This window comes from Heteronotia binoei, chromosome 19, assembly GCF_032191835.1.
Source record: "Heteronotia binoei isolate CCM8104 ecotype False Entrance Well chromosome 19, APGP_CSIRO_Hbin_v1, whole genome shotgun sequence".
NCBI lineage: Eukaryota > Metazoa > Chordata > Lepidosauria > Squamata > Gekkonidae > Heteronotia > Heteronotia binoei.
In genome coordinates this window covers 34,675,065-34,702,259 of record NC_083241.1, presented here as the reverse complement: position 1 = coordinate 34,702,259, position 27,195 = coordinate 34,675,065, and the positions used below count along the sequence as shown (strand labels likewise).

Below are 27,195 nucleotides of genomic sequence, written 5' to 3'. Positions count from 1 at the left end.
TCATAGAATTGGACCCCCTGGTCCAAACTTTTTGAAACTTGGGGGGTATTTTGGGGAGAGGCACTAGATGCTATACTGAAAATTTGGTGATTCTACCCCAAAAAACAGCCCCCTCCCAGAGCCCCAGATACCCACGGATCAATTCTCCATTATTTTCTATAGGAATAAATCTCCATAGGGAATAATAGAGTTCCCAGAAGACATTTCCCTCCCCTCCCCCCGCTTTCTGATGATCCTGAAGCGGGGGGAGGGCCTCCAAACCGGGGGATCCCCTGCCCCCACCTGGGGATTGGCAACCCTAGTAGGGCCCCCTGACTTCCAGGGGGGCTCTGAGGTACAGTCTGCTTTTTTCATTTTCTTTTTGCCGTGGGCCTGAGCTGGCAAAACGTCATCAACAGCAGCCAGAGCCAGGAGAGCTGAGCAGGGCACACTGCACTGCGACAGCAGCAGGTGGAGTGGAGGGGGGCACAGGAGTGGGACGTGCAGGAGAAGCCCTAGGGGATGGCCTGGGGGGAGGGGGGATGGATGCAGCTGGCTGCAAAGTGGGGGAGAGGCAGGTGGAAGGACCCCGCCCCCCCCCCGTTTGCAAAGCGCAGTCCCTTCTTCACTCCAAAGTTTTAGGGTCAGCTGCTTTGACTTGGCCGTTTTCAGAGCCTCCAGCTTTTGCCCCTACCCCAGGAAGCTTCTGAGAAGTGACAAGTGGATGGGAAAGGGGGCCCCCTTGAGTTTTTAAAAAGCCCCCCCCCCCGACTTTTAAAATCCTGGCTACAGCCCTGGGGTAGAGCCTAAGAAGGGGAGAGTTTGGGGGAAGGGATCTTGGTATAATCCCAGTGGGCCCACCCTCCAAAGCAGCCCATTTTCTCCAAGGGAACTCGTCGCCGTTGTCTGAAGCTCGGTTGTAATTCCAGGAGGTCTCCGGCAATCTTCCCTCTAAGCTGCAGAGTCCTGTGAGCAAACCTTCTACTTCGCGAGCTCCTGACGTTCAAGCGGCGAGCTCCTGCATCGACGAGTGGGCCTGGGGTCATCCTTCCTGAGCGAAGACAAAAAAAGGCGTGAGCTGAAGCAGGCTAAAAATCCGTGAGCTGGCTCACGCGAACTCAACTTAGAGGGAACCCTGGTCTCCAGGCCCTGCCTGGAGTCTGGCAACCCTCAGAAGCACGGCAATCGGCCTGTGCTGCAAAGGGGAGGGAAGCCAGACTCACCCCGTGAATGCAAACCCCTCTGGCTAGCTTCTCTTTCGACCTATATCTGGACGTGCCTTAAAAAGCAAAAAGGTAAGGCGCCACCTTTCAAAACCCCCGGCTCCTTTTCAAGAGCGCCGTCCCTGCGCTCTGGAGCCCTGGCCGGGCCTCCTGCCCCGCCACTTCACTTGGTCGCCTTCCCCTCCCACCAAAACTCCTCTCAGCCGGTGCCTTGGCAACAAAGCCCTCGAGAGCCTATGCTGGTATTCCCTCCCCCTGCCCTTCAGTGCGGGAAGCCGCCCTCTCCTGGGCTCAGACCCGGGTATAAAGGCTGGAACCGGTCCACCTGTTTGCCTGGAGTGTTTCCCGGCCTCTCTTGACCAGACGGTCGCACATCCCGCCTGGAATCTTCTCTTGCTTCTCCCCAGCGGTGGATGGAGCCTCTGCCGATCCCTTCTTCACTTTTCCCTTCCTTCCTTTGCCTCCTTCCAGGAGTTTTCCGTGGACTTCCTCATGCCAACTCTGCCGGCATCGCTCAAGGGCTCGCCTGACCTGGCGCCTCACCTGAGAAACAAGAACGGGCAAGCAGGTAAGATGGGAGAACTGTCAGGGGGGCTGGTTTAGGCACTGAGCGCAAAGGGATACCCAAGAGGGGACAACCGGTTGTAGGACCCCAAGGGGGAAGGAACAAAGTTAGCAAGAGGGTTATCGCTGCACCCCTTTCCTGGATTTCAGCCTCGGATGGCTTCTCTCTGATTCTTACAAGGTGGGGGTGGCCAAACTTGTTTAACATAAGAGCCACATCGAATAAATGTCAGATGTTTGAGAGTCACAAGGAAGGAAGGAAGGAAGGAAGGAAGGAAGGAAGGAAGGAAGGAAGGAAGGAAGGAAGGAAGGAAGGAAGGAAGGAAGGAAAATAGATGGGAGGGAAAGGTGGAAAGAAAGCAACTTTAACTTTAAGTGCATTCTCTAAGCTTTGGATGGCTTGGCTTGGAGAAGTGATTTAAAGCGACAAATGCATTCTCCAAGCCAGCCTATGGGGTAGGGGGGGGGGCTTCGAGAGCCACACAATATGTGTGAAAGAGCCATATGTGGCTCCCGAGCCACCGTTTGGCCACCCCTGTTACAAGGCGAAGAAGTTAAGAAGCATTTCTTATCCAGGTGCATCATTTGCTTGCTGCAAACATGGATCGCTAGCTGCCTTGTACGCACTTAACCACTACGCCAAACTGGCTCTCAGAGCTAGATTTGGGTCTGGCAACCTAAAGACAGAAAAGCATTGTCTACTCAGACTGGCAGTGGATCTCCAAGGTCTCCTTTTAACTGGAGATACCGGGGCTTGAACCTGGGACCCTCCACATAGTAAGCAGAGCTCTACCCCTCAGCCCCAGCCCCCTCCTCCATGTGTTATTGTAATTTGCACCTTAAAGATTAACAGAATTTGTGGCATGAATATTTGTGGTATGAATAGCTGGTTCAGGTAGCCAGCTCCAAGTTGACTCAGCCTTCCATCCGTCCGAGGTCGGTAAAATGAGTCCCCAACTTGCTGGGGGGGGGGGTGGGAATGTAGATGACTGGGGAAGGCAATGGCAAACCACCCGTAAAAAGTCTGCCGTGAAAACGTGAAAGCAATGTCACCCCAGAGTCGGAAACGACTGGTGCTTGCACAGGGGACCTTTCCTTTTGTTAAGAGCCCCATGGCGCAGATTGGTAAAGCTGCAGTCCTGCAGTCCAAGCTCTGCTCACGACCTGAGTTCGATTCCAGCGGAAGCTGGTTCAGGTAGCCGGCTCAGGGTTGACTCAGCCTTCCATCCTTCCGAGGTCGGTCAAATGAGTCCCCAGCTTGCTGGAGGGAAAGTGTAGATGACTGGGGAAGGCAAGGACAAACCACCCCGTAAAAAGTCTGCCGTGAAAACGTCATGAAAGCAAAGAGTCAGAAACAACTGGTGCTTGCACAGAGGACTACCTTTACCTTTTTACGAGTCGCTCACGAAAGCTCCTCGCCTGCCACAAGCGGTGTTAAAGGTGTTGCTGGACTTTTGCTCGTTTCTGTCGTTTTTGTTAAAGATCTGGTGTTCATAGAATCCTAGAGTTGGAAGGGACCTCCGGGACCATCTAGTCCAACCCCCTGCACAAGGGAGGAAATTCACAAATATCTCCCCTGCACACAGACATCGCCAGTGACCCCTGCTCCATGCCCAGAAGATGGCAAAAAAAAAAAAAAACCCTCCAGGATCTCTGGCTAAACTGACCTGGAGAAAAATTGCTGACTGACTCCAAACTAGCAATCGGCATTTTCCCTGGGGGTGCAAGAAGGGGCCACAAGAACTAAGCCCTGATGCAGCCCTTCCTGCCCTCCCTCTCGTGATCTGCCTAAATTCACAGAATCACCATTGCTGTCAGATGGCCATCTAGCCTCTGCTTCAAAACCTCCAAGGAAGGAGAGCCCACCACCTCCCGAGGAAGCCTGTTCCACTGAGGAACCGCTCTAACGGTCAGGAAGTTGTGCAGATGAGTTGTGCTAATGAGCTCCAGCACCTCTTTTTCTATGAAATGACCCCTGCTGGTAGAGTTCCCACTCTTCTCTCTTGCGCTCGGGCTTCTTCAGTGTGTTTGGCTCCGCCTCATAGAATCACAGAGTTGGAAAGGACCTCCGGGGTCATCTAGTCCAACCCCCTACGCAATGCAGGAAACTCACAAACACCTCCCCCTCAATGCACAGGATCTTCTTTGCTGTCAGATGGCCATCTAGCCTCTGCTTAAAAACCTCCAAGGAAGGAGAGCCCACCACCTCCCAAGGAAGCCTGTTCCACTGAGGAACCGCTCTAACAGTCAGGAGGTTCTTCCTAATGTTGAGCCAGAAACTCTTTTGATTTAATTTCAACCCATTGGTTCCGGTCCTACCTTCCCGGGCCACAGAAAACAATTCCACCCCATCCTCTATATGACAGTCCTTCAAGTATTTGAAGATGGTGACCCTATCACCTCTCAGCCGGCTCCTCTCCAGGCTAAACATGCCCAGCTCCTTCAACCTTTCCTCATAGGACTCGGTCTCCAGACCCCCCACCATCTTCGTCGCCCTCCTCTGGACCTCTTCAGCTTGTCTAGATCCTTCTTAAAAGGTAGTGCCCCAAACTGAACACAAGACTCCAGGTGAGGTCTAACCGGAGCAGAGTAAAACGATACCACTACTTCACGTGATCTCGACACTGAATCAGTTAGTAAAGCCATCTGAATCCGGTTACTATGTTGACGAAGAGCTGGATTTGGATCCAGTAACCTAGAGGGCGAATTTTTTTTTTACGTACGAGTTTTAAAGAGGCAAAGGGCCCCCTCATCTGATAGGAAGCTGGGACTCTCAGAAGTTGAAGCCCTGAGAAGTTTGTTCGTCTCGAAGGTGCCGCTGGGCTTGAATCTGCCTGTTCCACAGCAAACCTACACAGCTGTCCTCTGAAACTACATAGTCCTTGAAAGGGCAGCTGCTGTGAGAAGCACTCTGAGGATCAGACCAATGATCTGTCTTGGCCAGGGCTTTTTTGGTAGAAGAAGCCCAGCAGGAACTCATTTGCATATTAGGCCACACACCCTAATACCGCCATTGTTTCACATGGCTTTTTGGTAGGAAAAAGCCCAACAGGAACTCATTTGCATATTAAGCCACAACACCCTGACACCAAACCAGCTGGAACTGAGCTCTGGTCTTGGCCATCAGCCATCATCCCAGCATGGCACTATGCCAAGCCCGTAGCCCTGCTGAGGGCACAGCGGGAAGAGGCCCCCTCACTCAACCTCCTTCCCAGAACCTCCCCGCCCCAAATTTAGGATTCTCATGTCCTCCTCCCCAGAGCCTATAAGCGAAGTCATCCCCTTATGGAGAAAGTAGACTTCAGCAGCATCTTTAGGGTCAAATCCAGCTATACATTTTCAGTCCACCCTTTGAGCAGAGAGGACAGGGCGGCATACTTGTTCTCCCTACAATTCCTCTTCCAGAGAGCCAGTTTGGTGTAGTGGTTAAGTGTGGGGACTCTTATCTGGGAGAACCAAGTTTGATTCCCCGTTCGTCCACTTGCAGCTTCTGGAGTGACCTTGGGTCAGCCAGAGCTCTCGTAGGAGTTGTCCTTGAAGGGCAGCTGCTGTGAGAGCCCTCTCAGCCCCACCCACCTCACAGGGTGTCTGTTGTGGGGGAGGAAGGGAAAGGAGATTGTGAGCCGCTCTGAGACTCTGTCCTTGAAAGGGCAGCTGCTGTGAGAGCCCTCTCAGCCCCACCCACCTCACAGGGTGTCTGTTGCGGGGGAGGAAGGGAAAGGAGATTGTGAGCCACTCTGAGATTTGGCGTGAAGGGGCGGATATAAATCCAATATCTTCTTCCCCCTGTGATTGTTTTTCCAGCAGGCGGTATTCAGAGATAGACTGCCTCTGTACATGCAGGTATTGTGGCCAACAGCCCTTGCCCCATGTCTCTTTCAATTTGTCTGAACATTGAAACTGCCTTCTACTGAATCAGACCCTCGGTCCATCAAAGTCAGTCTACTCAGACTGGCAGCTGCTCCCCGGGGTCTCAAGCTGAGGTTTTTCACGCCTGCTTGCCTGGACCTTTTTTAGTTGGAGATGCCGGGGATTGAACCTGGGACCTTCTGCTTATGAAGCAGATGCTCTACCACTGAGCCACCATCCCTCCCCTGGAGACCTTGGAGGTGGAGTCTGGGGGGCTGGGTGGAACTGCTGCCAGGTTTAATGCCATAAAGTCCACTTTCCAAAGTAGCCGTTTTCTCCAGGGGAGCTGATCTCTGTTGCCTGGAGATGAGTTCTCATTCCAGGCAATTGCCAGCCCCCCCCCCCCCCGTGCGAGATTGGCATCTGTGCCCTGAGAGTCAGTTTGGTGTGGTGGTTAAGTGTGCAGACTCTTATCTGGGAGAACCAGGTTTGATTCCCCGTTCCTCCACTTGCAGCTGCTGGAATGGCCTCGGGTCAGCCATAGCTTTCGCAGGAGTTGTCCCTGAAAGGGCAGCTTCTGGGAGAGCTCTCTCAGACCCACCCACCTCACAGGGTGTCTGTTGTGGGGGAGGAAGGGAAAGGAGATTGTAAGTCACTCTGAGACTCTGATTCAGAGAGAAGGGCGGGGTATAAATCTGCAATTCTTCTTCTTCTTCGTGGCCATCGCTGCTCTACGCCCCTTGAATGTTTTACTAACATTCCATGCAACATTCCAGGTAGGTTTGATGTCTCGGGGGCCGTAAGGGGATGCTTTTCTGGGCACGGTCTGTCTGCCTTTGCCTGACCCACCTGGGGCTGCCGGATCCATTACAGAGGTGCTATTTGGCTTCCGAGCCTCTTTTTGTTTGCCTGTCCAGGAGAGAAGGGCTCTGCTTCAGGCAAACAGAGGGGCTTTGTTTGGAGCCGAGGGAGGGAGAGGATGTTGCAGAAAGGCGCCGAGTTACCCAGGAGCGAGTGGAGGCAACGGAAGCAGGAGAAAGTAGAAGGCAGGAGATGCTTAGAGGCAGGGGCAGAATCCTCGCAGGCGCTCCTTTGCATATTTGGCCACACACCCCTGATGGAGCCAACCCTCCGAGAGCTTACAAAAAAGAGCCTTGTAAGCTTTTTGAAGATTGGCTACCTCAGGGGTGTGTGGCCTAATATGCAAAGGAGCGCCTGCGAGGATTCCACCCCTGCTTAGGGGGCTTTGGAAGAGCAGGGCAGAGGGGACCATAAACATCTAAACATTCACAAATTTTGTTCACAAGTTCAGAACAGTGGACTGAATAGGGACACAGGATTCTTACTTCACATCAGGTGCTGATTTTATCCCAAGCATTTCCCCTTGCTTGAATCAAGCGAATTACAATGTGCATTGTAGTTGGGGTTGCCAGCTCCTGGCTGGGAAATGCCTGGAGACTTTGGGAGTGGAATCTGGGGATGACTGCAGCCAGGTATAATGTCATAGCGGCCGCCATCCAAAGAAGAAGACGACAACATTGGATTGATATTCCGTCCTCCACTCAGAGTGGCTCACAATCTCCTTTATCTTCCTCCCCCACAACAGACACCCTGTGAGGTGGGAGGGGCTGAGAGGGCTCTCACAGCAGCTGCCCTTTCAAGGACGACCTCTGCCAGAGCTATGGCTGACCCAAGGCCATTCCAGCAGCTGCAAGTGGAGGAGTGGGAAATCAAACCCGGTTCTCCCAGATAAGAGTCTGCGCACTTAGCCACTACCCCAAACAAAGCAGGTTTTTTATCCAGGGGAGCTGACCTCTGTCTCCTGGAGATCAATTCTAATTCCAGGTGATCTCTGGAGGTTGGCAACCTTAGTTGTTCCTTGACAGGGCTTTTTTTGTAGCAGGCACTCCTTTGCATCTTAGGCCACGCCCCCTGATGTCACCAGTCCTCCTGGGGCTTACAACAAAGAGTCCTGTGAGCTCTTAGAGGATTGGCTACATCAGGGGTGTGTGGCCTAATATGCAAATGAGTTCCTGCCACACAAAAAGCCCTGTACCTTGATATCCTAAATTCCTTCTTTACAGTACCTCCTCCCACCTTCTGACTGGGATATAAAGATCTGGAGATTTCCACTCCAACTCATGTCTGAAGAAGGGAGCTTTGACCCTTGAAATAGTTTGTTGAGGCCCCTCCCCTCCCCAAATGCTACCCTCCTGAAGCTCCGCCCACAAAATCTTCAGGTGTTTCCCAACCCACAGCCAGAAGCCCTCTTTGTGTTGTAACCCTAACGATCACCCTGCAGAGTAGGCCAGCGATAACATCCCAATGTTATTTATGGCAGGTTAGGTTGAATAGTTCTGGTTTCATGGGTCTGTGGCTAAGGCAGGATTCGAACTGGTGACTGCTGGACCGGCTGTTAATCCATCTCTCTCTGTTTGCTCATGCAGAATACTGTAAACTGTGAAGTTTGACCATGGATCTAGTTGGGTAGCCGTGTTGGTCTGAAGCGGTAGAACAATTTGAGTCCAGTGACACCTTTACAACCGACAAAGTGTGAGCTTGTGTGTGGACTTGTAAGGTTGATGGAGTTCCATCCTGTGCGGCTTAATGTGGTGTCTTCCATGAAGGTAGCTCACACCTCGAATAAACTTGGTTGGTCTTAAAGGCGCCACTGGACTCAACCTCAGGATGCCGGAAGTTCCATTTCCATCTATCCTAGGAGATTTTCATCCAACCCATCCTTCAAGGATAGCAAATATAGTTCTAATCTCCTCTGTTTTATCCTCGCCGCGGCCCTGTGAGGTAGACTGGGTGGAGAGAGCACCTGTCTCAAGGCCGCCCCAGGTACGGGATTTGAACCCCGGTCTCTGTTGCAGTCTGACAGTCTAACACAGGTGGCCAAACTTGCTTATTGTAAGAGCCAAATAGAATAAACCTAAGATGTTTGAGATCCACGACATGAATGCCAGATCTTTGAGGGAGGGAAGGAAGGAAGGAAGATGGAGGGGAGGAAGATGGAGGAGAGGAAGGAGGGAAGGAAAATAGATGGAGGGAGGAAGGGGAGGTGGAAAGAAAGCAATTTTAACTTTAAATGCATTCTCCAAGCATTGGCTTGGCGAAATGATTTAGAGAGACAAACGCCTTCTCCAAGCTGGCCGATGGGACGGTGGGGGTTTTGAGAGCCACACAATATGTGTGAAAGAGCCACATGTGGCCACCCGTGGTCTGAAAGATATGCTTTGTTTTCTGCCTTTGTCCAAAGTTATGTTTTCTGTTGTGGATCCAAATTGTGCTAGATTCTGTTGTGGAGCAAATTGTGCTCGATTCTTCACAAGCTCTCTGAATACCCTTTTGCTCATGTGCATTTTTGAGTTTTGTAATCCAGAGCTATGTCACAGTTTGGAGCCAAGATAAATCTGAGTAGGTTGAGGTTAGTAGTTGTTATAGCCATCCCCACCCCCAAGAGAAAAATGCTGTGACGGTTGCCAAAGAGGCAGCAAGCCAACAAATAGAGCTTGATTTATCCCCAGTATTTATATACTGTGTTTTCAAACGTTCCCCATTTGCTTTCCAGACAGTGAGCCAAATTTGATAAGCATGACATTCCCAAGCCGTTTCTCTAGTTGATTCCAGTTTGTTCCCTAAGGCTTGGTGGAATCAAAAAACCTTTCGACACACTTTCCTAAAGACACAGAGAGAGAGAGCTTTCCAGAATTCTGGGACCATAACCAAAAAGACCCTGCTCCTGCTTAGAGTGTTAGACTTGGACAAGGGAAATCAGGTTTAAATCCCTAGTGACTGTATGACCTTCGGCCAGTCACTCTGCTGCACACATTTGGGGAAGTTGGAATCATATCTGCAGGCTGCTCTGAATGCTTTACAGGAAACATGTAGCTGAGGGGCACAGGGGGGCCTGGCCCCTCAAACCTATTGTGAGGGGGGACCTTGGAAATTTCAGTTTTTGTTTCCCAAAGCTATATATGCAGCCACGTTTGCTTACAAAGATAACAAGGAAAAAGAAGGCCGCAGAACTGTATCTTGCGAAGAGTTACGCCTGCTCTTGCCTTCTAGAATTTCCTTCGAGTGAGGGCAAAGGCACTTTTAAGCAACGTGAATTCATATTTTAAGTCCTGGAAGTAGATTTGGAGTTCTCTTGTACCCAGAAGAATCTCTCCTTCCAGGTTGCTTCCTTTTTTTTGCCCCTGTAGATCCAACTCCTGAATTTTGAATCCCTAATGTTTACTGTGAAGGTAACAAGGGACCTCCCATTGAGGCTGGAGATTAAAACCTTCCCACCCACCCCTTTGCCAGTAAATAAGAACATAAGAACATAAGAGAAGCCATGTTGGATCAGGCCAACCGCCCATCAAGTCCAACACTCTGTGTCACACAGTGGCAAAAAATTTTATATACACACATACACTGTGGCTAATAGCCACTGATGGACCTGTGCTCCAGGTCACACCCTATCCGCGTGCAAAAGTCACTTCATTTTATTTTGTTTTCTTCTGCCTTGCTGACATCATTTTCCTTTCCTCCATTTTCATCCTCACAACCCGGGCTCTTTTGGGTAGCTCAGCAGGAACTCACTGGCATGTTAGGTTACACCCCCTGGTGTCACCATTGTTTCACACAGGGCTTTTTTTTTGTAGAAAAGGCCCAGCAGGAACTCATTGACATATTAGGCCACACCCCCTGACATCACCATTGTTTTGCACAGGACTTTTCTTTTTTTTTGTAGAAAAAGAGCTCCGTGGCGCAGAGTGTTAAACCTGCAGTCATATGAACATATGAAGCTGCCTTATACTGAATCAGACCTTTGGTCCATCAAAATCAGTATTGTCTTCTCAGACTGGCAGCAGCTCTCCAGGGTCTCAAGCTGAGGTCTTTCACACCTATTTGCCTGGACCCTTTTTTGGAGATGCCGGGGTTTGAACCTGGGACCTTCTGCTTCCCAAGCAGATGCTCTACCACTGAGCCACCGTCCCTCCCCTAAGCTCATGCAGTCCTAAGCTCTGCTCATGACCTGAGTTCGATCCCCGGCGGAAGCTGGGTTCAGGTAGCCGGCTCCAGGTTGACTCAGCCTTCCATCCTTCTGAGGTCGGTCAAATGAGTCCCCAGCTTGCTGGGGGGGGGGGAAGCGTCAATGACTGGGAAAGCAATAGCAAACCACCCCGTAAAAAGTCTGCCGTGAAAACGTTCTGAAAGCAGCATCACCCCAAAGTCCGAAACGACTGGTGCTTGCACAGGGGACCTTTCCTTTTTTCCCTTTTTGTAAAAAAAGCCCAGCATGGAACTCATTTGCATATTAGGCCACACCCCGATACCAACCCAGCCGGAACTGTGACACATGTTGAACTGGATGGGCCATTGTTCTGATCCCACATGGCTTCTCTTACGTAACTGCATTCCTGCTAAAAAAAAAGCCCTGCTCACAACAACTCTGTTTGGTAGGTTAGGCCGAGAGGCTGTCATTGGGTCAAGGTCGCCAAGCAAACTCCCATGGCAGGATGGGGATTTGAATCTGGGTCTCCCAGCTTTAGTCTAAGTAGGGGAATAAATGACTGGCATAATATGGAAACCATTTTCTCCCCCTTGAGCTTAATGGTAGCTTCTTGGGGGGGGGGGAGGAAGGGACTATCAGGAAAATAGCCCCCGCCCTGCTTCCACAGCCCTCACCTCAAATTATGTCTCCTCCCCCCCTCCAATGCAGCTGCCTTTTGCCATTGAAATAAATGACTTGCAGGGGTAGAATTCTAGCAGCTCCTTTGCATATTAAGCCACACACCCTATGTAGCCAATCCTCCAAAAGCTTACAAAAAAGAGCCTTGTAAGCTCTTAGAGGATTGGCTACATCAGGGGTGTGCGGCCTAATAGGCAAAAGAGCTCCTGCTAGAATTCCACCCCTGCTTGGAGGAGGAATTAGAACACAGGACTTCCCCCAACCTAATGCATACCTTACTGCCCCCTTCAGCTGCTGAAATCTCAAAACTGTTGCCCATCACCAAGCGGTTCGCAAACCAACTGGGGGGGGGGGGTTGTCTAAGGTAGATGCTTTCCATTCGGCCGAGGACAAACCTTCCCACGATGCTGGCTTGGAAACAGTTTGGGAAAGAGAACAGCCTCGTGGCCTTTTTATCAGGACGCGTCTCTGTTTACGAGCTGGGACCGAAGCATGTGGATTTGCACCTGACTGTGAATTTCCAGGTAGAGTCGAAAATAGACCTGTCGCTCCTGGTCCCTATCAGCTCTGCCGCTCCGTCTAATCCAGAAAGGACACTCTGCGCCTTCACAGTTGTCCCGGGCACCCGGTCTGCCCTTGACAAGCCGGGGAGGGCGGAGGCAGGACAGCTGGACTCCCTGGCTGCCCGAGCAACCTACCCTGCATGCCTCCGAATGTGCCCCCCAAGCACAGTGGTTAGAGAGGGAGAAACGGTGGCTCAGTGGTAGAGCATCTGCTTGGGAAGCAGAAGGTCCCAGCTTCAATCCCTGGCGTCTCCAACAAAAAAGGGTCCAGACAAATAGGCATGAAAAACCTCAGCTTGAGACCCTGGAGAGCTGTTGCCAGTCTGAGTAGACAAGACTGACTTTGAGGACCTGATTCAGTAAAAGGTAGCTGCATATGTTCATATGAAGAGTCAGTTTGGTGTCGTGGTTAAGTGCGCAGACTCCAGGGCGTTTTTAAAATTACCCCTTTTCTCCCCAGCACTTGGACTCTGCCTCCTGTGGCAGCCATTTTGTGGTTGATTGCACACCCCATGGCAGCCATTTTGTGGTTCCGCCCACCAGCTGTGCCAGAGTTCCAAAGGTTTGGGATCACCCCGCCCCACATTGTAGGTAAAGGTCAAGCACCTGGACCTCAAGATGGAGGAGTCTGTGGCTGGGGTGGAATTTGATATTTGTCACAATCAAAGTGGGAAGGAAGGAAGGAAGGAAGGAAGGAAGGAAGGAAGGAAGGAAGGAAGGAAGGAAGGAAGGAAGGAAGATGGGGAAGGGAGGGAGAGGTGGAAGAAAAGCAACTTTAACTTTAAATGCATTCTCCAATCCGCCAGCTGGCTTGGCTTGGAAAAGTGATTTAAAGAGAGAAATGTGTTCTCCAAGCCGGCTGATTGGGTGGTGATTGGTTGATTCAGGAGCCAGACAATATGTGTGAAAGAGCCACATGTGGCTCCCAAGCCACAGTTTGGCCACGCCTACACTATGGGAATCATTTTCCGTAGGGAATAATGGAGTGCCCAGCAGACATTTCCCTCCCTCCCCTGCTTTCTGATGGGGGGATGGCCTCCAAACCAGGGATCCCCTGCCCCCCCCCCTAGTCATCACTGCGGGACTAAAGGTAAATGACAGCTGCCATTTTGTGGGCTGGCTCCACCTCCTGCAGCAACTGCTTTGTGACTGGCTCCACCTCCCGTGGCAGCCATTTTGCAGCTGCACCCACCTGCCTGTATCAGCATTGCAGAGCTGCCTACAGGGTCAAAAAGGTTGGTGATCCCTGAGTTAGAGTCTCAAACTTAGATCTGGGAGACCCAGGTTCAAATCTTCAGTCTGCCTTGTGGGGTGACTTTGGTCCAGTCACTCACTCTCAGCCTAACCTGCCTTACAGGATTATTGTGAAGATAGAATGGAGAGGATGTTGGAAGCCACCTTGAGTCTCTTTTTTGGGGGGGGGGAGAAGTAGGGTGTAAATAAATTGCCACAGACTTCTTTCAGTACTGAATAGCAAGCTACACATGAAGAAGACTGTAAATTTATAGCCTGCCCTTCTCTCTGAATCAGAGTCTCAGAGCGGCTCACAATCTCCTTTACCTTCCTCCCCCACAACAGACACCCTGTGAGGTGGGTGGGGCTGAGAGGACTCTCACAGCAGCTGCCCTTTCAAGGACAACCTCTGCCAGAGCTATGGCTGACCCAAGGCCGTTCCAGCAGCTGCAAGTGGAGGAGTGGGGAATCAAACCCGGTTCTCCCAGATAAGAGTCCGCGCACTTAACCACTACACCAAACTGGCTCTCTACATGCCCAGTAGATCTCCCTGAACTCTTTGTGAGAACTGACATGGGGGGAGGAGGAGAAGCCGCCCTGGCCCATCTTGAAAAGCCATGTGTGGCACTGCTAGAGATGTCCTGGGCACAGCTGAGATATTTTTGGCCTCTATAATTGGTGCAAATTGCAGTGGCAAAACTACTGACTAGCCAGGGTTGCCCCTAGTCTGTCTGGCACCCTAGGCGAGGCTAACTTCTGCTGCCCCCGCACCCCCCTACACACAGAAAATTAAGATAACAAAGGATAATATTAAAATAAAAAAGGGTATAATGGAGAATTGATCCATGGGTATTCGGGGCTTTGAGAGGGCTGTTTTTTTGAGGTAGATGATGCCCGCTGCTTTCGGGTTGTAAGCGGCTGGGTGGGCGGCACCTTCCCATTGCACTCATCAGCTCTGACTAGTGCAATGGGAAGGTGCTATCGCCCAGTCGCTTTCAACCTGAAAGCAGCAGGCAGCGGTAAAATGGGGCTCTCTTTGGAGGCTTCCTTGAAAGCCTCCGACAAGCGCAGGCAACGTTTGCCCTGCGAAGAAAAGTGGTGGAGCAGCAGTGCCATCTGGGGCTCTCGGCTTGCCTGTCGACTGGCAAGATCGTGCCACATGGGAAGGGGGAGTAAGGGGGCGCCCAGAAGCGACCCTGGCAGGGTGGGCCCTAGGCGGTTGCCTACCCTGCCTACTCCCATGTGTTGCCCCTGCAGAAGACACTCTTGTGTCTGGGGCACTGCAGTTGGCTGAAATCAACAGAAGCAACCACCTGGTAACCAGCTCTGAAGAAAACCTTGTGAGGAGAAAGCTGCAGGTTGGAACTCTTCAGAGAAGTTTGTGCAATCGCCTCAGTGCTTCCACTGTCCTGACTTGAACTGTGTTGCTGAGAGAGAAACGGCAAGCAACCTTGAGAAGCTGCTGGCTGTATTGACTAGGATACCTAGTAAGGCTAAATGTTTCTGTGTTTCTTGTTTGTCTGTACACCTCTATGTTTTTTATTTTGTCTTGTAAATAAACTGCATCCTTCTTATATTTTAAGTGGAAGGAGTTCTTGTTCTCATTAGTAGTCTAATTGGGTGAATTTGCAGTAAGTAGCAGACAAAAGCGAACCCTCTATTTTTGTTAATGGGAATTTTGGCTACCTCCCAGAAATGTGATGTTTTGACACCTACCACCCTCTTCTCTTCTCTTCTCTTCTCTTCTCTTCTCTTCTCTTCTCTTCTCTTCTCTTCTCTTCTCTTCTCTTCTCTTCTCTTCTCTTCTCTTCTCTTCTCTTCTCTTCTCTTCTCTTCTCTTCTCTTCTCCTTTATGCTTTAACTGCCCCCTTATTTTTATTAACCCCCCCAATTGTACCCAAGGCTACTACAGCCCCCCCCAGATCGCCCACTTTGGGAAACACTGTTCTAGACGGAACAGTTGCTTGCCAATATAAGCTTGGCTACTCTGGCCCTTCTGTTATATGCCTGTTTCCACAAGAACTAGAAACTCACTTTCTGAAGAGGAAAGCTAAGAGTCTCGGGACGCTGAATTTAGTGCCAGGTATCATTGTGGAATGTTGTGGCTCAGGCTGAGACAGCTTTCTGCGGGCCGATGAAGAGCCAGTTTGGTGCAGTGGTTAAGTGTGCGAACTCTTACCTGGGAGAACCGGGGTTGATTCCCCACTCCTCCACTTGCACCTGCTGGAATGGCCTTGGGTCAGCCATAGCTCTCGTAGGAGTTGTCCTTGAAAGGGCAACTGCTGCAAGAGCTCTCTCAGCCCCACCTCCCTCACAGGGTGTCTGTTGTGGGGCGGGGGAAGGTAAAGGAGATTGTGACCTCTCTGAGACTCTGATTCAGAGAGAAGGGTGGGGTATAAATCTATGGTCATCTTCTTCTTCTTCAAACACCCACAGGATCATGACTTGTGAAGACTCCTGTCCTGGCAGTCCGCGTGGGTTTATCTTCACGCTTCCTCACCCGCGTCTTGCTTTATATTGGCTCTGCTGAAGCAGGTGTCAGCTCCTGCCCCAGGTCTATTTATCCAGCTCTTTGCATCGTTTTGGAGGCTGCAGCCTTTCCGATAATAGTACATTCCCAGAGGCAGATGAATTCCACACGACTGGTCTCGTCACGACTGATGCAGAATGACAATCCGGACTTTGGAGGGGAGTCGGTTTTGGTCGTGTCAAATGGGCTGGACGTGAAGACCTGCCAGTTCTTAACAACAAGCAGGAGGCCCTGATTTATTTAAAGTGGCTGCGTTGGCATGCACCCTGGCAAGGAAGCTGCGGGGCTGCCAGATTTGTAGCGACTCGCTAGCCCTTCCTCTCTAGCTCTCGGGGACTTTGCTTCAGAGATTGGAGAATGGAGGGAAGGCATTTAAAAGGTGTGCGGTCCCTTTAAATGTGATGGTCAGAACTCCCCATTGGAGTTCAATGATGCTTGTCACAAGCTTGCTCCTGGCTCCACCCCCAAAGTCCCCAGGTATTTTTTGAATTGGACTTGGCAACCCTATGATAGACCAAGGGTCTGTATCGGGCAGCTTCATGTGCTCACCCAGTGCCCCCTCCTCAGGCTATAGGTAAAGGTGAAGTGGAGCCCCACCTGGTGCATCTTTTCAGGGAAAGTTAATTCCCAGTTCCTGGTCTGCTCCAATCCCAGATCGCCAACCGACTCGGATTAAAGCAAAGACCTGGCTCTCTTCCTCAAGGGGTGTTTGAGCAGGAAGCTGCCTGGAGAGCGCCTTGCGTCAGCAAAGCAGCGAGGCTGATAAGAGGAGCTGTTTTTTCCATGAGCTTTATCTGTCTTGAGGCTCGGCTCGGTTTATTCTAGCTTTTGAGCAAACGCGTCGGACCGATGTGATGGTTCCAGACACGGTTTGTCGCCGTGTTTTGTATGGGATGGAATTTTAAATGTGGCGATATTTGATGTTTTAAATTATATCTTATAATAATAATAATAAATTTTATTTATATCCCGCCTTCCCCGCCTAGGCAGGCTCAGGGCGGCTAGCAACATATTCATACAAAAAGTTATACAATAATTTTAAAATCAGCATTATCTTAAAAAACCATTCCAATTTACATTCGACATAATTTAACAGTAACAGTGGTGTTCCTGGCGCTATTCTGTCTGTTTGCGTGATGGCGAAGATCACTGAACAAAGTCACTTTGGCGGATCCATCAGTTCGGCAGTCCTTGATCAGCAGTCTGCAAAGGCCAACCTAAAAAGGATGGTCTTGCAGGCCCTGCGGAATTGGTCGAGACTCCGCAGGGCCCGCACCTCTTCCGGGAGCTGGTTCCACAGGCATGGAGCTGCAACGGAGAAGGCCCGTGTGCAGGTGTTCTGCAATTTCGCCTCCTTTGGCCCAGGGATAGTCAGCTTGTTCTTCCCAGCTGACCTCAGTGCTCTCTGGGGCTCGCATGGGGAGAGACGGTCCCTCAGGTAGGCAGGTCCTCGACCATCTTCAATAGTTACTTCTCCCTAAAGTGCTCAATGTTCTTCTTTCTTGGGGCTCAGTTACTGTCATATTGTCTAAAAAACGATGGACTATGCAGACTTCCATGAATGAATGAACAAAAGAAATAGGGCAACGCTCCTCGAGATCCTCTTTGGTAGCCTCCCACCCGCTGCTGGTCTTGTTTTTACATGGTCCTTTCTCAGCCTTTAAGCCTGTAGGGATGGTAATTTGGGGTCTTATCCAGTTGGAAAGCCAATGTAGACTAGTACAGGGGTGTCAAACATGCAGTTTCTGGGGGGCTGAATCAGGCCCCCGGAGGGCTCCTATCAGGCCCCCGAGCAACTGGCTATCATCTGCTTCCTTCTCCCTCTCTCTTGCTTCCTTCTGCATCACAGCTTGCTTTGCCAGGCTTGCTCAATCGCACAAGAGCTACAGAGCAGAGCCTTTCTTTTCTCCATTGGCTGAGGCTCCTCCCTTGGGGAGGAAGGGTGGAGGAATAGCAGCTCTGGCCCTCATAACAAATAAGTTTGACACCCCGGACTAGTGGTTACAGTGTTGGGCTGGGAGCTGAGAGACTCAGGGCTGAATCCCCACTAGAGTTGCCAGGTCCGACTCAAGGAAATATCTGGGGAATTTGGCGGTGGAGCCAGGAGACTTTGGGGGTGGAGCCAGGAGCAAGATTCTGACAAGCGCAATTGAACTCCAAAGAGGGTTCTGGCCATCACATTGAAAGGGGACCGCGTCACTTCTAAACACCTTCTCTCCATTTGGAAACAACGAGGGATGGGGGCGCCTTCTTTGGGGGCTCATAGAATTGGACCCCCCTCGTCCAATCTTTTAGAAACTTGGAGGATGTTTTGAGGAGAGGTGCCAAATACTATGCTGCAAATGTGGTGCTTCTAACTAAAACCCCCAAAATAATAGCCCCCTCAGAACCCCAGACGCCCACGGATGAATTCTCCATTATACCCTATCGGAAATCAGTCTCCATAAGGTATAATGGAGTGCCCAGAAGATATTTCGCTCCCTCCCCCTGCTTTCTGATGACCTTGAAGTGGGGGGAGGGCCTCCAAACTGGGGGATCTCCTGCCCCCAACTGCTCTGATCCGGTGGGACTCTTCTGATCTTCTTAAATATGCAGCGCCCCACTAACTCGGTCTTACGTACACCACGGCTGCTTTTAATGCTTTAGTGATGCCCCTCCTCAGAACCAGAATTATCCAGCTGCCCACCACTCTGATTCAAAGCTTCTTTGGCGTTCCGTCGAGACCTTCCAGCATTCAGCTTGGGCTGAGCTCATCATCCTTACAGTGAAAATGGCAATCGTACAAATTTATTGCTATCGCTCCGGGCTCTTTTTCTAGCAGGAGCAACTCTGCGTATTAGGCCATGCCCCCCGATGTAGCCAATCCTCCAAGAGCTTAGAGGGCTCTTCGTACAGGGCCTACTGTAAGCTCCAGGAGGATTGGCTACATCGGGAGGGCGTGGCCTAATATGCAGAGGAGCTCCTGCTAGAATTCCTTACAGGGCTCTCAGTACAGGGCCTACGGTAAGCTCCAGGAGGATTGGCTACATTGGGAGGGCATGGCCTAATATGCAGAAAAGCTCCTGCTAGAAAAAGGGCCCTGCTGTCACCTGGAATTGCAGATGTGCTTGCGAGCCCATTCAGGGCTACGTATGAATGTGCGAACGAACCTCCAGACTTCACAGCTCCCCTTTTCTGTGTTCAGTTAACCTGCAGGTGTTCTTGGGCGCGGGGCTCGCCGTCCTCTGCTTCTGCCTTCTTCTCAGCTGTGCGATCTGCTGGCACTGGCGAAAGAAGCGGAAAGACAAGGGCAAAGCGTGGCGGCCGCATCGCAGCCTGGTGGACCTGGGGCTAGCCCTGCCTTCCCAAGTGACCGCTGTGCCCATCCAGCAGCAGTACACGGAGATCGAAGGAGAAGTTCTCGATCGCCCATCTCCTGAGCTTACCGAATCACTGGTGATACCCGACCACGCCAGCCCACCCAAGAGCCTACATCGTGGCAGGGCGTCTTTACCCAGCATCCCCTTCTCAGCCAAGCTGACCCTTCCGGCCAAGCCCACGCTGAGCCTGGGACGTCGCTGTACCATCTCCGGGAGCAGCGCACTGGGGGATGAGAGCCATCTTCTCTCCAGTCCCATCCAGGCCATCGACATCACACGGTCGTACACCGTGCTAAGGAACCTGCCCAATGCCCGTTCTAAGCCACGGCCGCTCCTCCACTTCACTCTGTTTTACTCAGAGCCTGAGGCCACCCTGATTGTGACAGTGATTGGCGTCTCCCACCTGCCCAAGGGCTTCCGGGCCAGCCGGGATTCCTACGTCAAGGTCTACCTGCTTCCAAAATCTGCTGAGCCCCAGCGCACCGCCCTGCACAAGAAGAGCCTGAATCCGGAGTTCCATGAGCAGTTCCATTTCAGCCACTATAGCCTGGAGGAGCTGCAGGGTCTAACTCTGCGCTTCGCCATCTATGCGAAGGGGTTCCACAACCTGAAGGATTTCTTCATCGGGGAGGTGATGTTCCCATGCACGCAAGCGGCCTTGGAACAAGGCGTCTCCTCCGCCTATACCCAGGAACTGTCGACCACCAAAACCAAACTTAAAAAGGTGAGGGATTGTGCCGATGAACTGTGAGGGTGGTGTTCCAACCAAACACCCGTGCCGGTATGGTAGCAGAACAGCAAGAAGTGAGGCAGGAACAGCCGCTGCTTGTTACAGAAACTTAATGTTGCTGCGGCTATTATGGCGTGATAGGGTTGGCACGGAAGAAAAAGAAAAACTATTTAGCATTTTTATCCCACGTTTCTGCCAAAAACCTCAGGGTAATTTTTCCTCTCCACCATGTTATTTTTACAAAAACGCATGAGATAGATCAGGCATATGTGTGTGTGTGTGTGTGTGTAACTGAATCAAGTTGCAAGACACAGCATTTTGGGCTGGGGTGGGTCATTTATTGGGTTTAATTGCTGCAAAAAATGTATTCCCTCTAAGCTGAGTGTGAGCTAATTCGCAGATTTTTAGACTCCAGCTCATACATTTTTGTCTTAGCTCAGGAAAAATGGCCCCAGAGCACAATAATTTATGTAGTGGCTCACAACTTCAGTGCCAGTAGCTCACAACTTTAAAACCAGTAGCTCATAAAGTAGAATTTTTGCTCACAAGACTCTGCCGCTTAGAGGGAACATTGGTTGGAGCTCGAGAGTCGTCTTGCAAGAGGCAGCACAGGACAGAACACTTTAAACAAATAAGGTCACCACGAAGAGCAGGGATCTGAATCTGGTTCTCTGCAATCCTAGTTTATCCCTGTTTTATTTATATAACAGCCCTATGAGGTAGGCTAAGCTGAGAAAAAGCGACTAGTTCAAGTTTAGTCAGTATTCTTGGCAAAGTAGGGATTGGAACTCAGATCTCCTTCCAGCTTTCGCCCCGATGGAGTTAGTTTTACCAGAGATGAGAGGAAATGTGAAGGAAACGTCCCTGATAAGCCAGTTTGGTGTAGTGGTTAAGTGCGCTGACTCTTACCTGGGAGAGCCGCGTTTGATTCCCCACTCCTCCACTTGCACCTGCTGGAATGGCTTTAGGTCAGCCGTAGCTCTGGCAGAGGTTGTCCTTGAAAGGGCAGCTGCTGTGAGAGCCCTCTCTGCCCCACCCAACTCACAGGGTATCTGTTTTGGGGGAGGAAGATAAAGGAGATTGTGAGCCGCTCTGAGACTCTGAAATTTGGAGTGGAGGGTGGGATATAAATCCAGTATCGCCTTCTTCTTGATAAGAGATGCCACAGGGTATGGGAAAGGTGGAGGAATCAACAATGATCAGTTCAGAACATGGCAGAGAGGGGCAGAATCACTGTGGTGTAGCGGATGTAAGTCTGTAGCCAAGCATCAGAACAAAGTTTGAGTGGCTGTTCTCTCTACTGCGGTTCTCTCCGAGCTCTCTCAGCCTCACCTACCTCACAAGGTGTCTGTTGTGGGGAGGGAAAGGAAAAGGAGATTGTCAGCCTTCCCGAGACTCCAAGTGAAGGGTGCAGTATAAACCCAATCTCCTTCTCCTCTCAGTGCCACCACAGACCAACCCTCTGAGTTTAAAATTCCGTGTCTGTTCTCCACTCTTCTACGCCAACCATCCGAGAGAGGCTTGAGAGCCCTTCGATCATCACGTGGCCAGTCGCTCGCTGCCTAACCGTCTTCTGCTCCTCCTCCGTTTTTCATTCCAGTCTCTCAGTTCCCAGGACGTGAGCTGCAGCCCTCCGCTCCCCCGGCCCAAGTCTGCCGGGCAGCTCTTCCTCCTCCTGCAGTACCAGGCGCTGGCCGGTCGCATCAAAGTGCTGGTGCGGAAGGCGGAGAACTTGGGCCGCCTCACCCGCATTCCAGGGACGCCAGGTAAGACGGTCCAGGAAGGTGCTGCTCCATACGCCTCGGCCCTTTGTGACTCCATGCTTGCGTGCATTTTAAATCGCTTTCAGGTGCCGGGTTCGGATCTCAAGCTTCACTGTGTTTTAGGGTTGCTGGGTCCACTTCAAGAAATATCTGGGGGCTTCGGGGGTGGAACCAGGAGCATGGTTGAGACAAGCCATATTTGAACGCCAAAGAGAATTCTGGCCACCACATTTAAAGGGACCGCACACCTTTTAAATGCCTTCCCTCCATTGGAAATCATGAAGGATAGGGGCACCTTCTTTGGGGGCTCGTAGAATTGAACCCCCTGGCCCAATCTTTCTGAAACTCGGAGGGTCTTTTGAGGAGAGGCATCAGATGCTATGCTGCAAATTTGGTGCCTCTAACTGAAAAAACAGTCCCCCCAAGCCCCAGATACCTGCGGGTCAATGCTCCATTAGACCCTATGGGAATCAGTCTGCATAGTGAATAATGCAGACATTTCCATATAGTGATGAAGTGCGCGGACTCTTATCTGGGAGAACCAGGTTTGATTCCCCACTCCTCCACTTGCAGCTACTGGAATGGCCTTGGGTCAGCCATAGCTCTTTTATTTGGGAGAACGGGGTTTGATTCCCCACTCCTTCATTTGCAGCTGCTGGAATGGCCTTGGGTCAGCCATAGCTCTCTTATCTGGGAGAACCGGGTTTGATTGCCCACTCCTCCACTTGCAGCTGCTGGAATGGCCTTGGGTCAGCCATAGCTCTCTTATTTGGGAGAACCGGGTTTGATTCCCCACTCCTCCACTTGCACCTGCTGGAATGGCCTTGGGTCAGCCATAGCTCTGGCAGAGGTTGTCCTTGAAAGGACAGCTGCTGTGAGAGCCCTCTCAGCCCCTCCCACCTCCCAGGGTGTCTGTTGTGGGGGGAGAAGATACAGGAGACTGTAAGCCGCTCTGAGTCTGTGATTCAGAGAGAAGGGCGGGGTATAAATCTGCAGTCTTCTTCTTCTTCCCTCCCCCTTCCCGCTTTCTGATGACCCTGAAGCGGGGGGAGGGCGTCCAAACTGGGGGATTCCCTGTCCCCACCTGGGGATTGGCAACCCTACTGTGCTTGAGGAGAGGGAACCAAGTTTAGAACCACAGAACTGGAAGGGGTCGTGTAGGCCATCTAGTCCAACCCCCCTGCTCAATGCACGATCAGCCTAAATCACCCCTGACAAGTGTTCGTCTAGATGCTTCTTAAAGAGTTCCCGGGAGGGGGAGCTGATCCCACTGTTGAACAACTCTTAGAGAGCCAGTTTGGTGTAGTGGTTAAGTGCACGGAATCTTATCTGGGAGAACCAGGTTTGATTCCCCACTCCTCCACTTGCAGCTGTTGGAATGGCCTTGGGTCAGCCATAGCTCTGGCAGAGGTTGTCCTTGAAAGGGCAGCTGCTGTGAGAGCCCTCTCCAGCCCCACCCACCTCACAGGGTGTCTGTTGTGGGGGAGGGAGATAAAGGAGATTGTGAGCCGCTCTGAGACTTGAGTGGAGGGCGGAATATAAATCCAATGTCTTTTTCTTCTTCAGCAGGGTATAAAGCCATACAGCCCGTCTGTTTGATGTGGTGGTGAAGTGCGTGGACTCTTATCTGGGAGAACCGGGTTTGATTCCCCACTCCTCCACTTGCAGCTGCTGGAATGGCCTTGGGTCAGCCAGAGCTCTAGCAAGAGTTGTCCTTGAAAGGGCAGCTTCTGGGAGAGCTCTCAGCCCCACCCACCTCACAAATCGAATATCTTATTGTCAAAAAGTGTTTCCTCTTCTGCTAAGAAGAACAGCTCCCAGCCCTCCTTTAAAGGACAGCCCTTCAAAGACTCCAAGAGAGCCATCATGTCCCCCATCATCCTTTTCTCCAGAGTGAACCTTCCCAAGTCCCTCAGCCTTTCCTCACAGGGTTTGGTCTCTGGGCCCCTGGTCTCCCTCCTCGCTCTTCTCTGCTCCCGCTCCAGTCTGTCTACCCTCGCCTTCATGGGTTTTATCCAGTCAGCTTTGGAAACTGTTTCCTTCCCAGGGCCTGAACCAGCGTGGTGTAAAAGGTTACAAATATTGGACTAGGACAGGGATGACCAAGCTGTGGCTCTTCCACACAGACTGTGTGGCTCTTGAAGCCCCCACCGCCCTGTCAGCTGGCTTGGAGGAGGCATTTCTCTCTTTAAATCACTTCTCCAAACAAAGCCAGCCCGTGGCTTGGAGAATGCATTTAAAATTAAAGTTGCTTTCTTTCTACCTCCCCCTTATCTTCCTTCCTTCCTTCCCTCCTTCCTTCCTTCCTTCCTTCCTTGTGACATATAACAAATTCCACCCCAGCCACAGACTCCTCCATCTTGAGGTCCAGATGCTTGGCCTTTACTTACAATGAGAGGTGGGGTGGTCCCCAACCTTTGGAACTCGGGCACAGTTGGTGGGCGGAACCACAAAATGGCTGCTCTAGGGGGTGCAGTCAACCACAAAATGGCTGCCCCAGGAGGCGGAGTCCAAGTGCTGGGGAGAAAAGGGGTAATTTTAAAAATGCACTGGAAAAGAAGAAGAGTTGATTTTTATATACCCCACTCTTCACTACCCAAAGGAGTCTTAGAGCAGCTTACAATCTCCTTCCCTTCCTGTCTCCACAGCAGACACCCTGTGAGCTAAGTGGGGCTGAGAGAGCTCTGAGAGAACTGCTCTTGGGAGGACAGTTCTTTCAAGAACTGTTTCAAGACCTGTGACTGGCTCAAGGTCACCTACCTGGCTGCATGTGGAAGAGTGGGGAATCAAACCCAGTTCTCCAGATTACAGTCCGCCGCTCTTAACCACTACACCACAGCTGGCAAAAGAACAGCAAGAGAGAATGAAACCAATTCGGTGGTGGCGGCTGCCGCGGAAACATTGTTTTATCCTGCTCAGCTGATTGGATCTCCAGTGGCCAATCAGAAGCTGTGCTGGGCAAGCACTCCACCTGGCCCTGCCCAATTCTAACACCACCCAGTGGGCACTACAAAAGGTGTTCATGAGTCCCATGGTGCCCGCGGACGCCATGTTGGGGACCCCTGACCTACGATTCCCTGCTTTTTTCTTTTGTTCTAGACCACTACGTCACAATCCGCCTCTGCCACAACGGGGAGGTCATTGACACCAAAGAGACCAAGTCCATCGCCGGCTGCAATCCTGTGTGGAACACCCCATTCCTCTTCAGTGTTCCCCCGGGAGACATCTTGGAGCAAGCCCTGTCTTTGGAGTTCACGGTCATGCAGGTGAAGAGACGGTCTTCCTGACTGGTTTATGGAGGCAAGCGCACGGGTGCATCTCAGCATGCAACATATTCCACTGGGTGGATCCCACCCCCACCCCCCCACACACACGACGACTGGTTGATGTTTTGTTTGCCAGGGGGCGACAGTGGGAGACTTGTGACTCTTAGCTGGACAGTTCCCTCCAGAGAAGCCCACCAGCTTCTTTTCCTTTCTCTGTGACCCACAAGGTTGAGAACGACTGAAGTCTGGAGCAGCGTTCCCTCTAAACTGAGGTAGCGTGAGCTAGCTCACAGATTTTTTTCACCTCCAGCTCACATTTTGTCTTAGCTCGGGAAGGACCCCAGACCACACTAATCGATGCAGCGGCTCACAACGTCGACGCCGGTAGCTCACAAAGTAGGCTTTTTGCTCACAAAACGCTGCAGCTTTGAGAGAACATTGGTCTGGAGCAATGCTCCCTCGAAGCTGCAGAGTCTTGCGAGCAAAAAGTCTACTTTGTGAGCTACCGGCGTCGAAGTTGTGAGCTGTTGCATAAGATATTGTGGCCTGGGGTCATCCTTCCTGAGCGAAGACAAAAATGTGTGAGCTGGAGGCTACAAATCTATGAGCTAGCTCACACTACCTCAGCTTAGAGGGAACGCTGGTCTGGAGAGGTATCTTCCTGCCTTCTGGTTGAACTTATATACCACGGGCAGGGCTTTTTTTTTGTAGCAGGAGCTCCTTTGCATATTAGGCCACACACCCCTGATGTAGCCAACCCTCCAAGAGCTTACAGGGCTCTTAGTACAGGGTCCAGAGACAGAATTCTAGCAGGGGCTCCTTTGCATATTAGGCCACACACCCCTGATGGAGCCAACCCTCCAAGAGCTTACAGGGCTCTTAGTACAGGGTCCAGAGATAGAATTCTAGCAGGGGCTCCTTTGCATATTAGGCCACACACCCCTGATGGAGCCAATCCTCCAGGAGCTTACAGGGCTCTTAGTACAGGGTCCAGAGATAGAATTCTAGCAGGGGCTCCTTTGCATATTAGGCCACACACCCCTGATGGAGCCAACCCTCCAAGAGCTTACAGGGCTCTTAGTACAGGGTCCAGAGATAGAATTCTAGCAGGGGCTCCTTTGCATATTAGGCCACACACCCCTGATGGAGCCAACCCTCCAAGAGCTTACAGGGCTCTTAGTACAGGGTCCAGAGATAGAATTCTAGCAGGGGCTCCTTTGCATATTAGGCCACACACCCCTGATGGAGCCAATCCTCCAAGAGCTTACAGGGCTCTTAGTACAGGGTCCAGGGATAGAATTCTAGCAGGGGCTCCTTTGCCTATTAGGCCACACCCCCCTGATGGAGCCAACCCTCCAAGAGCTTACAGGGCTCTTAGTACAGGGTCCAGGGATAGAATTCTAGCAGGGGCTCCTTTGCATATTAGGCCACACACCCCTGATGCAGCCAATCCTCCAAGAGCTTACAGGGCTCTTAGTACAGGGTCCAGGGATAGAATTCTAGCAGGGGCTCCTTTGCATATTAGGCCACACACCACTGATGCAGCCAACCCTCCAAGAGCTCACAGGGCTCTTAGTACAGGGTCAAGACATAGAATTCTACCAGGGGCTCCTTTGCATATTAGGCCACACACCCCTGATGGAGCCAATCCTGCTGGAGCTTACAGTAGGCCCTGTACGAAGAGCCCTGTAAACTCCTGGAGGATTGGCTGCATCAGGGGTGTGTGGCCTAATATGCAAAGGAGCTCCTGCTACAACCCCCCCCCCTGCATATGTTCTCTCAGAGCTCTCTCAGCACCACCGACCTCCCAGGGTGTCTGTTGTGGGGAGAGGAAGGGAAAGGAGATTGTGGGACAGTCTGAGTGAAGGGAGATGAATCCAACCTCTTCTTCTTCTTCAACTGCGCCGACGCTGCTTGCTTTCTCCCACCCCCAGGCTCGTCTCTACACTCGCAGCTGCGCCGTGGGGCGAGTGCTGATCGGCCCCGATGCTCCAGAGATGGGGCAGACCCACTGGAAAGAGATGTGCAGTCGAGGGAAGGTGGAATCTGCTCGTTGGCACGCCATTCGACCCGAAGGTGCTCAGCTCTGCCCTTGAGGAGCACACCTGACAATTTGGAATCCTGATGACCACCAAGACTCGCCCTGTCATTGGGAAGCTCCCATTAGCAGAGCCGGAAATGGCCTCTTCCTGCGGTGGAGGCACCTGGGAAGGATTGGAAGAGTTTGGGGACGGTGGCTTCCGGTTGGAGTGAGCTCAGCATGAGAACAGAGCTAGCTGAGAGAGGCAGAATTGACTCTGCCGAGCCAATACAGAAGGCTAGGAAGTAGTGCGGATCGGCGGCTTGTGAGATTCCTCCCAAGTTTGGTGTAGTGGTAAAGTACGTGGACTCTTATCTGGGAGAACCGGGTTTGATTCCCCACTCCTCCACATGCACCTGCTGGAATGGCCTTG

General features: G+C 51.5%; 1 protein-coding gene and 1 non-coding gene across 2 annotated transcripts; one reads left to right on the top strand and one right to left on the bottom strand.

Annotated features, from left to right (window-relative positions):
- Positions 1-1,628: 1,628 nt before the first annotated feature.
- On the top strand, positions 1,629-26,858 carry LOC132587772 (synaptotagmin-5-like). Its single transcript, XM_060260139.1, has 5 exons — positions 1,629-1,770; positions 18,809-19,707; positions 21,314-21,479; positions 24,576-24,742; positions 26,677-26,858. The coding sequence occupies exons 1-5, from the start codon at positions 1,695-1,697 to the stop codon at positions 26,836-26,838; spliced, it is 1,470 nt and encodes a 489-aa protein (XP_060116122.1). The 5' UTR covers positions 1,629-1,694; the 3' UTR covers positions 26,839-26,858.
- On the bottom strand, positions 5,785-5,859 carry TRNAM-CAU (transfer RNA methionine (anticodon CAU)). Its single transcript has one exon. It is a non-coding gene; the product is annotated as a tRNA-Met (tRNA).
- Positions 26,859-27,195: the final 337 nt, after the last annotated feature.

Bases quoted from the DNA above. Each gene is read 5' to 3' on its own strand.
- LOC132587772 (XM_060260139.1), top strand. From the start codon at position 1,695: ATGCCAACTCTGCCGGCATCGCTCAAGGGCTCGCCTGACCTGGCGCCT. The intron at 21,480-24,575 runs GTAAGACGGTCC...CTTTTGTTCTAG, and splicing joins CCGCATTCCAGGGACGCCAG to ACCACTACGTCACAATCCGC. The intron at 24,743-26,676 runs GTGAAGAGACGG...TCCCACCCCCAG, and splicing joins TGGAGTTCACGGTCATGCAG to GCTCGTCTCTACACTCGCAG.